This window comes from Drosophila busckii, chromosome X (assembly GCF_011750605.1).
Source record: "Drosophila busckii strain San Diego stock center, stock number 13000-0081.31 chromosome X, ASM1175060v1, whole genome shotgun sequence".
In the NCBI taxonomy this organism is placed as follows: Eukaryota; Metazoa; Arthropoda; class Insecta; order Diptera; family Drosophilidae; genus Drosophila; species Drosophila busckii.
Window position 1 is genome coordinate 11,431,569 of NC_046608.1, and position 17,017 is coordinate 11,448,585.

The 17,017-nt window shown below is 37.1% G+C and overlaps 3 protein-coding genes across 3 annotated transcripts; 1 reads left to right on the forward strand and 2 right to left on the reverse strand.

Annotated features, from left to right (window-relative positions):
• Positions 1 to 554: 554 nt before the first annotated feature.
• LOC108606587 (N(G),N(G)-dimethylarginine dimethylaminohydrolase 1) lies at positions 555 to 2,165 on the reverse strand. Its single transcript, XM_017996817.1, has 5 exons — positions 1,960 to 2,165; positions 1,275 to 1,597; positions 1,117 to 1,214; positions 835 to 1,059; positions 555 to 772 (listed from the first exon to the last, which is right to left on the reverse strand). Exons 1-5 carry the CDS (start codon positions 1,992 to 1,994, stop codon positions 647 to 649), a joined length of 807 nt encoding a protein of 268 aa, XP_017852306.1. The 5' UTR covers positions 1,995 to 2,165; the 3' UTR covers positions 555 to 646.
• Positions 2,166 to 2,576: 411 nt separating this feature from the next.
• On the forward strand, positions 2,577 to 4,143 carry LOC108606585 (dynein intermediate chain 3, ciliary). Its single transcript, XM_033294410.1, has one exon. The coding sequence runs from the start codon at positions 2,590 to 2,592 to the stop codon at positions 4,141 to 4,143; it is 1,554 nt and encodes a 517-aa protein (XP_033150301.1). The 5' UTR covers positions 2,577 to 2,589.
• An 8,761-nt stretch (positions 4,144 to 12,904) lies between these two features.
• LOC108605015 (EF-hand calcium-binding domain-containing protein 1) lies at positions 12,905 to 16,494 on the reverse strand. Its single transcript, XM_017994582.2, has 5 exons — positions 16,490 to 16,494; positions 14,260 to 14,469; positions 14,074 to 14,197; positions 13,088 to 13,447; positions 12,905 to 13,024 (listed from the first exon to the last, which is right to left on the reverse strand). The coding sequence occupies exons 1-5, from the start codon at positions 16,492 to 16,494 to the stop codon at positions 12,905 to 12,907; spliced, it is 819 nt and encodes a 272-aa protein (XP_017850071.1).
• Positions 16,495 to 17,017: the final 523 nt, after the last annotated feature.

Consider the following 17,017-nt stretch of genomic DNA (forward strand, 5'->3'; position numbering starts at 1 on the left):
TTTATTATAGTTGTGTGTATACAAGATTCCTTATAGGAAAAATGAGATTAACTACCATAAGCTAAAACTCAATTCATTTATATAAATTAAAATGCATTTATTTTAAGGTGTTAATAAATTATAAATTATACGTGTAACAAAACATGATTTTCGATTTTTATATAAACCCACCCAGTTAAAAGCAATTTTTCTTTTAGCAAGCGCTTTGTAAAGATATTACAAATAAATGTATGTTTATTTATAAAGTTTGAACACATTCAATAGCTACTTGGTAAAGTAGTGATAGTTACACATCTATATGGTAATGGGAACAATTCGTTCGGTTATTTTATATTTAGTCTAGTTTAGCAGTTTAATACGAATTTATGTGTATGGGTTTTGTTCTTTTTTTATATGTATAAATATTTTAACATTATCACTTAGGGTATATAACAAATAACTTGTGTTAAAAAATTGATTTTGTATACGTAGGCTACAAATAATTTGTTTATATTTTAGTTTTGTTGATATTGCTGAATTGCATGGCAAACATGGACTATAACAAAATGAATTAATATATAATATTAATATTAGCGCATTGTGCGTGTTTGTTTTGTTGCGTACAAAATAAATAACATTATTTTGCTTAAGCCATATAGGTTAAGGTTCAAATGCTCCGTATAGATTTCCAGCGTCGCAGCAAAAGGCAGCCGGAGGATAAACCACTGGAATATTGGCTAAATTCGCTAATGTTTATATTACGTGTTGGAATGTCAATTTTCTCTTTTAAAGTCTGAAAATAGTAAAACAAATTTAACTATTTATTTATCTATAAATAACTACTTATAAATTTACCTTGTAAGCTTCTGGAATTTCCATGGGTGATCTATGCACAATAGTGCCATTAATATATATCATATTGGCTGCGCTCTCCTCGGGCAGTGTTAACTTTTGATAGGTGAAACTAGCCTCACGCTCCATGCGTTTAACAATCTCCTGGCAACTGGGACTTGTGCTAACACAAAGCACATCCGGCCCGGCCATGGTAACATAGTATTTTAAGCGTTTGTTGCTATTCACCTGCACAAAAAGCGAATAAATAAGTTGCTTATCAGAAATTAGCTTCGGCCAACTCACTCTAATGGGTGTAACAGGATATTCGGGAAAGGCCATTGCCACAGCACGCGCGCCCTCCTCATTTGTAAAGCTAGAGATGCCAACAAAGAACTCGCGACCTTGAAAACCAACACGATATCAGCATTAAAATTCAAAGTAAAGTTTGCAATTTGCAGCACCTGTGAACAGCACATCGCCACCATCGAGTAGTGCATGAGATTCTTCAATTTCTATGACTGGTATGTCCAGCTCCTTCTTGAGTATAATGGCCATGCTGTCGGCTTCACGTTGACGCTTAGGATTCTCGGAGCGTCCGATCAGGGCGACGCCGTTGCAAATGACAGCGCTGCTTTCCACAAAGACACCCTCAGGCAGTGCATCATCCGGTGGCAGCTCAATGACATCGAGTCCAATTTCCCGCAATAATGCACAGTATTGTTCATGTTGTTGTTTTGCCAATTGTACATCAAAGTTGCCCGACTCCAGCAAGGCACTTGAGATTCTACACGCAAATTAAACAGGGATAGCACATAATGTGTGTGTGAAAGAAAGAGATGGCAATAAATTTGTTTTAATAAAATTAATAATAATACAATGAGCTAAATGGCATGAATTAAATTTTTGCGCATGCCATGGGGTCAATGCGTGGGTGTCTGAGTCTGTGTCAAACCCCCTACGCTAACCCCTCCCATTACTATTCTATTCGTTGCTTGAGCTCACTGTGTGTGCCCCACCCAAGTGCCCGCACGCATTGCTAGGCAACATGACCTAATTCCTGGGCAAGCTAACTAGCCCATCAATACAACCCCTAAAACATATTTTAATATTCACGCAACTATGAATATTTTATATTCAGACGCTTACCTGGCCACAATTGCGTGTGTATATTTTGTTGACATTTTTTTTTTCTAATTGTAGTTGTTGTTGCTCACTTTAAATTCACCGGTGATAAGCTGAAGCACGACGCTGCTGCTACTACGACGACGACGACGGCAAAACAACAAATGTGACAGTTTTTGTTTTTTTTTTTTGCTATATTTTGGATTATTTGTTTACAGTCGTGCGACTTGAGCAGAATAAAATGTTGCTGTCTCTTTTTTTGACTTTTTTGTAAACAGTGTTGCTTAGTTGAGCATGAGTGCTGCCGTATTTTGGTATATTATAGCTAGAAACAGCTATTGCTGAGCTTTAAATATTGACTAGGGGGCACCACTGACAGCACAATCTTAAGCTGTTGGAGTATTATTAATTATCATTTTCGAAACTGTGCCTGGCCATTGCAGCAAATAGCAACTGGCGATAACATGTTATTATCGTCAAGTTATCGGTGCGTTTATATTTGAAATACGAATTGAATTTTGACGTTGCTTTTACTTAAAATTTTAAGCAGAAAAATAAATCTGACTAAATGTAAATTAAATTAAAAAAAACTATATATCAGCTAGCTTTTTATTTGTATATATAATATACATCTTACTCTATAACAACTGAAATATGTTTCAGAATCAAGTGGTTATATCACGCGAGCGTCGCCGCTTTGGACGCCAATGCATATTCGAAGATCGCAATGAGCTGATGGTTAGTGTACATCCCAGCAGTCGTCTGCGGCTCAAGTATATAATGGGCAATCCACAAAATCGATCCATACAATTAAGTGAAGTGATGGCGTTCAGCGAGGTGGAAACGGAGAATGCCACATTTGAGGAACGGGGCATGTTTCACTATGAAGGCGGCTGGCCACGTGAGGTGAACATCAATGATGAGGAGCAAACGATGCGCCATCGCAAAAAGGTGGAACGCGATGATGCTTGGGGTGAGGAGGTTAAAGAGCTGATACGCACCACAATGGGCACCGCTCGTCAAAATAATGCTGTAAATATTTACAATCATTTCTTTGACGACTTGCCGTATGATATGGGACGTACCATATGCATGCCATTCAAATCGCGAACCATCAATATATTCCATGATATGTGGCGACCACAACGCTTTATGTCCACCATTAATTGGATGCCCAACAATAACAAACAGCTAATGACACAGTACAGTAATCTGTATAAGTTGCGACGCGAGCGACGCAAAATGATAACCGATGATTCCACCAATGGCTCCACCAATGCTTTCTATGTCTGGGATGTAGAGAATCCCATCAAACCTCTTTATTTCTATGACAGCAATGAGGTTATCAAATGCGCCAAAATCTGTCCCAAGGAGGAGAGCAACATGATTGGCGGTACCTACACGGGCAAGGTGTGCATTTGGGAGACTTTCGAGAGCGGCTATCCGACGTCACGCTGTCCCATGGAGGCAGCACATCGTGAGCTGTGCTCCTCTGTCGTCTGGGTGCATTCCAAGACCAATACAGAGTTTTATTCTGCTTCGCTGGATGGCTCTATTAAGTTCTGGGATACGCGTGATTTAAAAATGCCTTCGAATGAAATATTTCTGGAGCAGCAGCCGAATTTTCGTCAGGACCGTCAGGATGCACATGGCTGCACCGTCTTAGAGTTTGAATATACTATACCCGTGCGTTTTATCGCCGGCTCCGATATGGGCTGCGTATTTGTGGGCAACCGCAAAGGCTTAAATCCTGTCGAAATGTTAATGGGCTGCTATCCCATTTGCGCCGGACCCATACGCACCATTAATCGTAATCCTTTCTTTGTTAAAAACTTTCTCATTGTGGGCGATTGGCGCGCACGTATTTGGTGCGAGGAGGTCAAGAATCGTCCAAGTACGATGTATGTGAAGAAGCGCACGCAAATGTCTTGCGGTGCTTGGAGCACTGGACGCGCCTCCTTGTTCGCCACGGGTGATGTCGAGGGCGTGGTGGATTTCTGGGATCTTTTATTGAATCACAATAAGCCCATTTATAGTATTAATTTTCATTCGCCCATCACATCGATTGTCTTTCAGCCGGGTGGACATCATTTGGCCATATCGATGGCTAATGGGGATACGCACATCATGAACATGGACGAGGCCATGAAGAAGACCACCAGCAAGGAGAAGGCGCTTTATGGAGCGGGTTATCCAATAAATTCATAGCATTGCCTCTCTGAAAATAATAAAACAATACATAAAATACATAATATATATATAAATGACTTCTAGAGGATAGAAAGAAATAATAAAAAGTAGAAATAGATGGAAAAGAAGAGATAATAGAAAGAATACAAGACGCAAGCAAGACTCGAATATATAAGCCTAGGAAAAGAAGAAGAAGTACAAGAAGAACAACTGAGAATCACACATCCCCACAGCACTCGCCACTCAACGACTCGATAAACCTCCGCCCGCCCACTCCAAATCTATTCACAACCTGACCCATCTCGCTCCCGCGCCCCCCCCCCCCCCCACCCCCCCCCCGCTCCCCCACCCCACCAGACACCCATGAACACATCTTCGTCCCTCCGCCCATTAGCGTTTCATGCAGACTTCCTAGAGCGTGGCACCGCCAAGCGTCAGCGCTGAGCCAGAACCACGTTATGGAACGCACCTGACTCCTTCGCGCCATCCATCTTGGACCTAATTCCACTGGCCCAGGCCCGCGATCTGCCCACACGCCGCACAGCGCCCTCCTGGCTCCCTCTCTTGCTCGCACCCCCGCACAAGCAGCGCAACCACGCCGCCACAGCCAAAGCCAAGCGACAGTAAATAAATTACTTCATCACTTCATTACCTCCATGACCTATCGTCCTTAACCACCTACTATTTAAGCTCCCTAGTCTATCGACAGCATTACACTTCCTTACTAAAATCATCTATCAAGTCCATACCTGCCTGCGCGCCGCAATAGGAAAGAGTTCTTACACACCATTGATAGCTTAACAATTGAGAAATTTAATTTTTTCAAGATCAGTCGATACCTTGTTATATGAGCTTCATCCCGACAACAACCTATGAAATTATAAAACAGCTACCTCTGCTCATATTCGATCTTTACTGCTCATCAGTTGTCGTGCAAGTCTCCCAGAATCCTCATACACACACCGCTCACGGAACTCAGTATTAGTCTTACAAAAGTCTCTACTAATTAATGTAAAATTAATATGGTAAATAAACTATCTTGGCCAGATATCGCCTCTTATTTTGGTGCTTGACGATATAGGCTTTCCTGCATAAGTCTAAGGATACTCATAATGAAATAGATCCTCGCATGGACATCATAGTGGGGGATTGTATTATTCGAATACAGTTGTGATGTCTCACCGCCATAAAGCGAACCTTTATTGTTGATGTACAAAATAAGAACCTTGGTTGTTGAGTAGAAAAACAAACCAATGTTCTCATGATGTACCGCACTCTCGTAACGTAAGTCGTAGATCAAACAAATGTTCTGATGTACGATAATTTACTAACGTAAAGAACATCTACAGTTAGCAAAAGTTGAATGTAACAGTCACTCAATTTGACATGCGTATACAACTGAAAGACTGGATAATAGGCGAGGTAAGTGTGTTGCAGTAAGTAAGTAACGGCTAAGTGTTTTCTCATTTGGCAGACGCAGCTCGATCGACGATCTTTCATTTACAGTATGAAACCAATTACGAGTCTACATCGATTACGTAAAAGTGTTACAATTCATTCCAGCACTTGGTTAGCTCACCCATTTCGTTTACAAACTGTTGAAGGATACGTGTTCTTCAGCGTACAGCGCGGTAAGTAATAAGTTATCTTTCTCCATTGCAGACAGCAGCACGTTGCTCTTTTACTGGATTATGGAAACAAATAGAATCTTACATCACGAATCAAAATGGGGTCATAATCATGTCATGGTTGCGTTGTTGTTACTAACTTTCTAGAGGTCTGAAATACTCAATCGCATTTGGTGGATTGCCCGATTTAAGAGAAAGATAGCAACAATTTCTTAGTGACTTGTCTTAATCAACAAGTGCTGGCACATTGGGAATACTAGGCAAGAATTGAGTGCTCTCTTCTGTCAATACTCTGACATTATGAATGCGCATTGAGTTATTAAGATAAAAAAACCTTACCCATTTAAATGCTTACAAAACACTCTAATTGATTTAAAACTTTAATTCTTAACAACATACACACTGTTTTTGTTATGTTTAAGGTATATAGAACAAAAAAATTATTTTAAAGTAATCAATAGTACACGAACCTGTTATTCTTTTGGATTATTATATTTTGGCTCACTTTGGCATACTCTCTCTTCGTATATCCACAGTCGTCTCCATGTCCTGAAAAATCATTGACAAAGCCTGCGCACCTTTTGTTTTTATATAATGCGCATCTTAATCTTGCTACACGCCAATATACTTGACGGTGTACATGGTCAGTGCTTCCTCCAGTTAACCCTGCACGCTCGGGCTTCTCTCGCATGCCTCCAGCAGGCCTTCTGGCGAGCTACGATATTGAATAAGTATGGGTAGAAACTCGACTACCACGTTGTACTGTAGTTGTTGCACGATGCCTCTTTCATCACACATCTTATTACTGGATTAAAGGTAAGTAAGCTTGATCTGCAAAACAAAATGAATAGCCGTGAATATTGATTAATGTCTAAGCGCTGCTGTGCGAGCAACTACAATGCTTGTACGTACCTGGGCTCTCTTTTGACGCAGCTCTCGCCCAGAGCACCGCCATATCGCACTGCCCCGGCGAAGTTTGGTGCCGCAGCATAGGTCTCGAAGAGATTCAGGCGCAGGAAAAAGAGGACCTGCGCAGGATAAAAGCGCACAATGCTGCCCTCTATTACGCTCAATCATGTAGGCAGAAAGCTTGAATGACATCTGCAGAACAATGAATTCTAACATTACTAATAACTATAATTTATCTATTAATCAATACTATATATATATATACATAGTTATAACACTTGCGTGTGTCTTATTCTAATATCAAACTTCGCTATATTATGCTACACCACCTCACCAGTCTAATGTCGCAGCACATTGATCACCGTCTTACATCAACGACCAAGTGTCTCTGCTCAGTCTGTGCATCCAGCATATTGATGGCAGTCCAGAAGTACAGAATGCCAGCCATGTTACGATTAGGAGTGATATACTACAATACCATTCTCTAGCGCGCATCGACCTATCGACTTAGATCTAGCCTCCACATAAATGTTATTCCCTCGCTTTGCTCCACTTGACTCACCATAGCAAAGCCTGTCCCGCCAGTTCTGTTTGATCTCTATACCCAGTTCTGACTTGTTCGTACTGTTCCATTCACATTCCCCAGATCAAATGCCTTGGCTCCCAGTTCAAGCTCAGTTATAATTAAGGCGCAAAGTCCACTTCTTGTATTCCACTTATTCCCTTCGCATTTGGGCTACATAGCAGATACTGATCTCTATCATGCATCTGTGTCTCCGTGGGTACTGCGCGTCCGCTCAATCCATACTTGCCACCTCTCCCACTCTCACTCTGGCCGCAGTACACACAGATATGCATAAACACACCGATCAATCGATTCAATGTCCACAATGGAAAGTATATGTAGTGAATGATATCATTTCTGCTTGTATGTGCTAGCAGTTGGTGTTGCTGTGCGCAGACTGGCCAAATAATATTGCCGCCATTCGTTGTTGCTGCAAAAACACTCTCTCTCAAAAATACATTTGAATTCCTATCTCTCACCGCTTTATTTCCTTTCGGATAGCTCTGGTTCTTCATACGCACGTTCGCGCCACGTCGCTAATCTCATCCCTGAGTATATCGAGCCGCGCCTATCCTCCATCTTCGCCTGCCCCTATTTCAGTGAGTTCCGAAGTTCCCAAGAGTGTGAGCTATGCTTAGACAATAGTCTCTAATTCTGATGGCGTCCGCGGCATTTCTGACCTGCAGAACAGCTCGCGCTCTCTCCTGCGGGTAAATATCTACATTCTAATGTACTAGCCTGCTATTACTCGCAGCATCTAATTTATATCTCTAGACACAAAACTCTAATTACTAACTTATAAAGCTCTTAGCTATCATCTACTACAGAACTTCTCCTCTACTATTATTACTTGCATGGGATGTGGGGTACTAAATAATAGCTTTATCGATCTGCTTCACTCTTGCCTTGCTTCATCAGATAAGATCTGATCTGTTTATCTTAATATTTAGGTATCATATACTTAATGCTTATTGAGCTGCCTGCCTCGAAATTCTTGATATGCGCTATAATATTGATGATCTGTGTTACTACTTTAGGCTTCCATACTCTCTCTATAACTAACAACTAACTAACCATTCTAACATATATCTCACAAACTTGAAAGGGTGCCTACTCATTCCATTCTTGCCATATATATTGCGTCTGATATCAATCATCTCGCTCCTAACTATTGATTAGCTACAAAATACTTATCACACATTCCTGCCGTTGCGCCTTGCTATAATTATATTGCATGAGCATTCTACTGCATTCATTTATATCTCGATCGTGTATGTTCGCTACATGTATTCAGAATATCAGACAATGAATCAGTCCGCCTTCTTATCTCTTAGTGACACCGATTTGCTGCACACGCTTCATCTTCGAACTGAACTGAGCTTTATTTTTATCCTCACGAGCTTGCTTGCATCGTGCTGTGTGTGTGTTGTTGACCCTAATTTCTTAATGCATAATTAATAAAACTCGCGACCTGCCTGGCTCTCACCCACTGCCTAAAAAGCTCGATTTAACTGATTGTCATGGATCGGCATGCACTTATAGAAATATACTTATAATCTCTATAAGATAAGAGGCCTAGGCATGAACTACCCGATATGACTTATTTGCTCTAAGAGCTAGCTAATAAAAAACGCTCTCTCTCGCACTCTGACACTGTCACTTATTAATCATCTTGATAATTGACAAAGCGAGTGAGACTCACTAAGTACGCTCACCTAGATTATCCACTTAATATTACATATTATAATTTGTATTATTAATTATAATGTGGTTTTCTTTACTCGAATTTATTTCGTATGCGCTTCAACAATACACTTGCGGTTAAAGCTATATATATAGCCGAATATCACTAATTACTTGTATCACGTATTCTGTCTACCTAACTCATCTCTTCATTGTGAGCCTCTCTGAGCTCTCTCTCACAACTATATATATATATCACTACGAATAAATGATATTTTCCATTCTCGATATTATACACTCATCTTCCAAGATGAACATAAATTGCAAGCAAATAATTTGGACGGCAAACGTATTCTCGTTTAATAATAAGAAGGTCTCATATCGGAATTAACGCTCGCATATGTGCACTTATGCGATTTTGCGCATTTGTTATATAAATTGCGAGTTGTCCATACAATTGATCGTTATCAGATCGTCGGTCAGTCCTTTTATATATATAATATTCTCTACTATCCATCTATACTCTCATATATTTCCATCTTAATATCCAAATCCTTTAATCTCTTACTTTACTGCTATCCTATACTTATACTCTAAAAAGCTCTATTAATCTCAAGTCAATTACGTATACGTGTTGGTTCTATTCAACGCTATTTACAATATTAACCGGTTCGATTAGCATTAGACAAGCTGCAATTTATTTATTACCTGATTTTTTCTATTATTTTTATGGCTACTGTGCAAAGTACTTTCATTAGTCGAATGCCTTTACTAAGTTGTATATTTTATTTTAAAAAAAAGCAAGTTGGAAATTATTTTGAATTAAAATATTGACTTAAAATTTAATAAGAAATAAATAGACTATTTGTTTGTTAGTCGTATCTGAATTGTTGTTTTAGTGTTAAGTAGAAATTTATGCTTTTATTTATATTATGTTGCTATGTTCTTCACAAAATATGATTAGCTTAAGCTTATCCCTAAGGTTTTATTATATTTTGCTTGCATAAGCTTTTGTAGCTAAAAGTGAAATGTAAGTTTTTAAAAATTCTAATAATAATAAATTTTAAATGGGTTTGCTTTAATTTATTACCGTAATTGCATAGCGGCTTAAATAGCTTTAGCTTAAAGCAGTTTTAGCCGTAATTAAGCGCTATTAAAAAATATATTAAAATATAATAAATTTGTATTTAAACAGTCTCAGATTTGACTGCATAATCTATAATATATATAAATGCTATTAAGCACAATGGCAATTTTAATTAAAAAGTTTGCAAATATTTTTTTAAAATTAACATAAGCGGAACAAGCGCAGTAATTAATTTAAAAACAAAACGGGCAGCTAGTCAGGTAGACAAACATGGCGTATACACTATTTATAAATTTTTTAAAGAAGAGCAACTTGAATGCAGCGATAACCGTAAAGTGAAGTTCGACTGCTGGGGTCAGAGTTTATTTCACTAGACGCTTATCTTAAGCTTGTAGTTGCGTTGTCAACTAAGCATTAGCACAAATTAACAAAAAAGAAAGAACACACACACATGAAAAAAAAGAAACTGTTGATAAGATTATAAAATATATATTGCATTTTGGTTGCTAGCGCAGACTTTGTACGTCTGTATTTATTTTTAGTTTTCACTTAAAAAAAAAAACGTACTAAAGTTGGTTGTTGTATTTATTAAAACTATTACTAACCTGTGATTTGGTTTAGACATTGTTATTCAAGGATATGTCACGCTATGCAGACACGTGTAATTACACACTCACACACATGCACACTGAATCACACACACGTACACGCTGAGACGCTGAGAACAAACCGTTAGCGGCTGTTAACAAATTCAAACTGAAAAGTGTTTTATATAAAAAAAGTAAACACACTACGCACGCCGGGTCGTATGAGTGATTATTTCAAATACACTCACCCACCCATTCGCAAGCTTCAACAAAACTGAAAGCTGTGTGTGCTATATACGTTTGCTCTAAAAGAAAAAAAACAACAACAACAAAATACATTTGTCCAACACATGTCCAACGATCTATATAGAACGATGAGCGTCAGCGCCAGCGTCTCACTCCAAAAACTACAGAGACTGAGTGAATGTTTGAGTGAATGTAACTACAAGTGTGATTGCGTGTGTGTGTGTGTGTGTATCTGTGTACCATAATGAGCTAACTACAATTGCATATGTGTGTGTTTTCTTTTTTCTAATCAGCGTTCAATGTGTTTTCATAAACAATTGTTGCACATATTTTTTGTTCTTTTATGCTTATTTTGGTGCGCATACAGGGTGCTTTAAAAATAAAAATACACAAAAAGTAAATCTTATTTACTTATGTTTTTAATTAAACAAAAAGCTGTAATAAAAATATATATATAATAAAATTATAGCTAATAATTAGACACAATTTTGTTAAGTTATGCATTCTTTTAAAATATATATATTTTTATTAACATTTAGTTAGTTTCGTTTAATGTTGTCTTCGCTTGTGTGTTGGCACTAAAAGCAATAAACAATTTAAATTATTTTTTTATGCCAGACACCCTGTTTATGCATTTATGCAGCTGTTAGATAAACATAGATATTGTATACCCCAAAAATAGCATTTATCAATTTCCTTGCTGTGCAGCACACTCAACTTCTAAATAAAGAAAACTCAAAAAGTCATATATAACATATTATATATGTGCATATATCAGATAAGACTTCTACAAGCTTATTATGCAGCTAACAAACAATATATGGATAATGACAAATAGATATGGGAACGCAGAGTGTTACAATTGATTGCATTGATAACTGCTATATATATATATATATGTGTTGTAATTCAATAGCTGATTATATAGCATATAATGTTAACAACACGCTTTTTGCAATAGTAAATAAAATAATAAAAAATATATTGCAATTTTTTATACTTTGCAGCTTATCTGTTAATATATTTGTAATTTTATTACAAATTTTGTTCAAATTTCCAAAGTCAAGTCAAGTTTTGTGTGAATAAAATAAATTAAGTAAATTGTTTGTTTTCTGCATCTGATGAATTTGAATTGTCTTGATATGTGAAAAATTGTTATTATTAGATTAAAGCGTAGGTCCGAGTGCACTGACTGCATCTCGTTGTGCATCTTTTGGAATTGGAATTCCAATTGGAATTCAAGTGCAAGTGTAAACCGGCTTGCCAAGTGTGTGTGTGTTGTTTTATTCTTTTATTTTGGGTTCGCTAATCGCATAATTGGTCTCAAATTGCAAATAGCGCATTGTCTCAATGTCTCAGTTGCTGCTCAGGCAGCGGACTGGCAGCTTGACAGCCCTGTATTTGTTTTTCTATTATTTATCCTATAGATAGTTTGCAAAGTTTCCGCTTGATAGACACACACGGACAGCAACTAAATGTGTTGCATGCTCATTCAAGCCCATAACATTTTTATTTACCTTTAGACTTTTTAATAAAAAAAAAAATGATATATACTTCTGACTAACCAGACGACCTTATCTACAACACACCCGGCTATTAAATGTTTATTTTCTTGGGCAATAACTAATTGCATATATACATATGAACATATGTAGAGACTCTAGTGAGTGAGTCTACTATCAGCATTGAGCTTTTTATTAACTTAATCCAAATGACTGGAATTAGCTGCCGTTAGCGTTAGCCTGCACTATTTTCAATTTATATATAATTATTGGTAGCTACATTTTCACTAAAAATGCGCAGTCAGCATGTCTTTGCTGAAACTTTAAATTTAAATAAATTTAACAAATCTTTTAATTAGCATAAAAGTTATCTAAGTCTATGATGGTATTTCAATCAGACTTATGTAATAAGTTTTATACAAAAAACTAAATACTACTACTTTACATTAATAATAATAATGGTTTATTTAATTGCTTATATATTTCATAATTTTCAATCATGTTTCGTTAACAATAACTATTAATATTTGCCAACAAATCACTTTATACATATAATAAATGCTTTTAATTAGTTAAACCTGCAACGTTGAGAAAAATGAGACCACAGCACTATCGGTGGGTAGACATTGTCCAAAGGCCTCAATTAACAATGGCTCCGCCGCCACAGTGGCCATAAAGTCCTCCAATGAAACCTGCAGCAAAATGAAGTAGAAATTTATTGCTTTACTTTAAGTTAATGTAAAATGAAACATTACCTTGCCATCCTTATCAATGTCAAACTTTTTCAAAACAATTTCAACCAAATCCTTGACACCCTCATCTGGATCCTCGTCCTGTGGCTGTTTAATCAAACAGTTACGCATTAGCGTAAACATCTCATCCTTGGTAATAAATCCATCCGTATTTAAATCGTAGACGCGAAAACAAAACGCAGCACGCTCAGCGGCTGTGCCGCGCAGAAATGTTGACAAACCTATCAGCCAACCCTCGAGACGCAGCGGCAGCCCCTCGTGCGCCTTGTCCCAGCTGCAAAAGATGCGCTCCATCAAGATCTCCTCGGTGACAATGTCAAAGGTGCTGTGCAGCAGCTCACGGAACACAATGCGATCGATGCCCTGTTTCAAAAAAAAAAGGAAAACATTGCATTTGGTATTAAAATGAGCATAATTTTCTTCAAAAACAAACGTGCGGGCACATGTAAATTTTTGAGTTTACGTTCATAAACTCAAGGGCTTGCATAAATAAATAAAGAATAATAAAACAATAACAACAATCATCAACAAAAATAATATACAAAATATAAGAAAAATAAAACATTTATTTATTTATTTTAATTGTAACCTAGAATTAAATTCTATGGTACAATTGGTATAGCCAGAGCAACGAAGGGCTTCAGGCTGAAAAACAAAACAATAAAGCAAAAATTCAAAGCGAATTAAAACATTAAAACAATTCAAATAAAACAAATAACAATAATAAATATAATAACAAATTTGAATAAAAAACACAAACATGTTTTATAAGCTAAGAAAGCGAATAACAAACAGAAAGTGTATAATAGTTTCTTAATTGAGGCTAAATATTATAGTTGTGTATGCCTTTAATATATGTATTAATAATAATACAATTGTGTATAAGATACCTTATAAAAATATATAATACAAAACAAGTTGCATATGAAAGAGTGCAAAGTGCTTTATCTAGGTACAAGCTACCAGTATTTGCAATTGCTAGAACTCACCTCAACGGCTGCATATGGCTTGGCAATTGCGGCACTGGATGAGCTGGAGGCCAAGGTCTTGGCGGCATACTGGCAATTGCTCACAAGTTTGCGATAAATGCGACACAGCGCGTCCAATTCGTCCCTGCAAAAAAAAAAAGGAATAGTAAATAAAAATGGTAACAACGTCGCTAACAGTTCACATACTTGGTGAAGCGTGTCTTTTTGCGCAAGCTATCCAATAGTTTGGGATTGATTTTGCCGCTTAGCTCGTCCATTTTGCGTTGGCGCTGCTGCTGTCGCTTGTTCTGCAAGGCAGCTGCTGTGGCCTTCGACTGGTTGCTCGAGTTTCGTTTGCCGCTGGCGAGAAATACCGAAACGGTTTTCAGTATCGTTTTGTTTGCATGCAGCGTGGATCTGGAGCAGGTGCCACCTCCACCTCCAGCATTTGTGGCACCTGCCTGGGCTGTTGCTGTTGGCGTCGTCGTCGCTGTTGCTGCCGCCGCTGCCGCTGCTGTTGTTGTTGCTGCTGCTTGGTCGCCTCCATTTTCGCGCTTGCTGGCTGTCGGTGTGGGGGAGCGACCCTTTGCCTTGCCTGTCAAACAATTTAGCCAGCATATGTCATTAGCTACATGTGAGTTTCGTATATGTTGCTCATATATCTATGCTCAGAGTACTTCATGTGTCAAAGTCAAATCAATCCTTGGCAGCCAAACGCCATCGACACGCACACTCAGGCGTCTGACAGTTATGGCCATTCAACAAAAAAGAAAACAATAAAACAAAACAAAACAATACAATACAATACATAATCATATTCATAGCAGGCAGTGGCAGGGGCTAGAGCCTTTTAATATTGGCGGCCACTATGCAAATGTGTTGCCACCAATATGTGTAATAAATTTTGCATTTGCTCATAAATTTTTCTATCACTAACAGCAGTACACTGCGAAAAAATATTGCTTGTTCGTACGCACAAAATATAGTAAGCAATTAAGCAATGAAGAACCAAAAACAATTTTTGTTTAATTAGTTAGTTAATTGCTTAATTTAATTTGGACTGTTATTATTATAAATATTGAGCATTTTTAATTATTTTCAGTTTTACAGTTTTATATTATTTCAAAATTTGAAAACAATCAATGCACACATTTTTCTTGCAGTGTACGCATCAATACCTCGTAAATTACATGTGTATGTGCTATAACGAGCTTAGTTTAAAATAAAACTAAAAATATTTGAATTTTGTAAGCCATTGGATTGATTATTGAATTGAATACATTTCGTAAATAGATAAATATATATTTCTGTTTTGTATCTAGGGTATCTGGCACTGCTAAGCAAGCTATGCATATTTATTGTTTGTTTATTAAACCAATAAAATGCAACGCAAGGGAGTGGGAGTGGCAGTGGCAGCGGGAAGGGGCTTGCAAAAGTTATAAAGCCTTTTGGGTAAAACGTCTGTAGGCGTAACACTAGAAATATCTAAATAAACAGATCTAGGCACCACCCTCTGGCGAAAAATAAACACAAGCGTATTAAAAGTTTTTTGGGGGGGCACAGGAAGCAACTGTATAATTCTATTAAGTTGCATGTAGTGAGTTGCGCAACAGAGTTGAATGTATTTTGCAGTTGCAAGTTAAGAGCGCTCAAAAGTAGGCAATCAAATATTTAACGGGCAGAGTTTCTGTCTTGCACGGTCTGCACTATAAATTTTGTTGATTTAGCCGTTGCCCTGGACACACACACACAAGCACACACACGCGCGCTAGAGCAAGACAGCGCTAGTTGCACTATACAATTAGTTTTATCTATTATCTGTTTGCAGTTAACCCGCTTTAGTCAACTAATTATAAGCAAAACACACAGCCGTCAACAGTTCGGATTATAATTGAATTGCACTTTAAACTTGTTAGCTTTCATTTATAATTATAATTCACTGCTAAACTGCAAATTTTATGCGTATTTTTTTTTTTATAAATTTAATACCCATATTTATTTTAGCAGGCAGCTAGCGCTAATTTGTTACTACCAGCAGCACAGCGAGCGAAAGTTCAATAAAAATTTCATAAATATAAACAACAAATGAAACAACAACAACAAACTTAAGAATAAGGCAAGACTTTTCAGCAAGCAATCAACAAACTCAAGTTTCCAAGGCGAACTACACAAATGTGTTGACAATTTATCGACATTGTCAGTTAGCATGGTATATATATATTTATAAATATATGCTGTATATATGTTTATAAGTCTTAAGGCAGGCAAGTTATCCCAGCGCAGGTATTTATGCATTTATTGATAAAACAACAAACAAAACTGTGGCAAGCAGCTCAATCCACAGCCAATCGAGGCTAAGCCATAAAGTAGCTCCTGCTGCACATAAATGTATAAATATATGTTTCAATACTATAATTATAATAAAAAGCAAACTCACAACATTTTCTAGCCAAAAATATCGAAATGTTTAAACAAATTATCAAAAATATAAACACGTTAAGATATTTATTGCATATTGAAATTACATTTTGCGCTTAAGATTCGTTTCTTGCGCCCTTTGTTAAAACAAAACACATTTAATTTTTATTAAAATTCATATTATTCTTTCTTTATTATTATTATCATTGTTTACTGCTTATTTGTTGCTTTTTTACATAATTGTTATGATTATTTTCGCTCATTTTTGCTTGTCATAAACAATTGGCTTTCTTCTTTTCTGGTTGTTGTTGTTGTTAAACTTAAGCATTAAATATTATTAATGTTAGCACAATATAATTGTATATATAGTATGTTTTTAAAATTACGCTCATTGCGATTTATTAATTGTAGTGTAATTAATTAATTAAACATATATTAATATTAACGTTTACTGTTACAAATTTGTTTGTTTGATTTGCTTTCTCTCTCTCTCTCACACATATTCTAACGCAGCTGCTTCGAAATACGCCCAACCCCACTGCTAAGC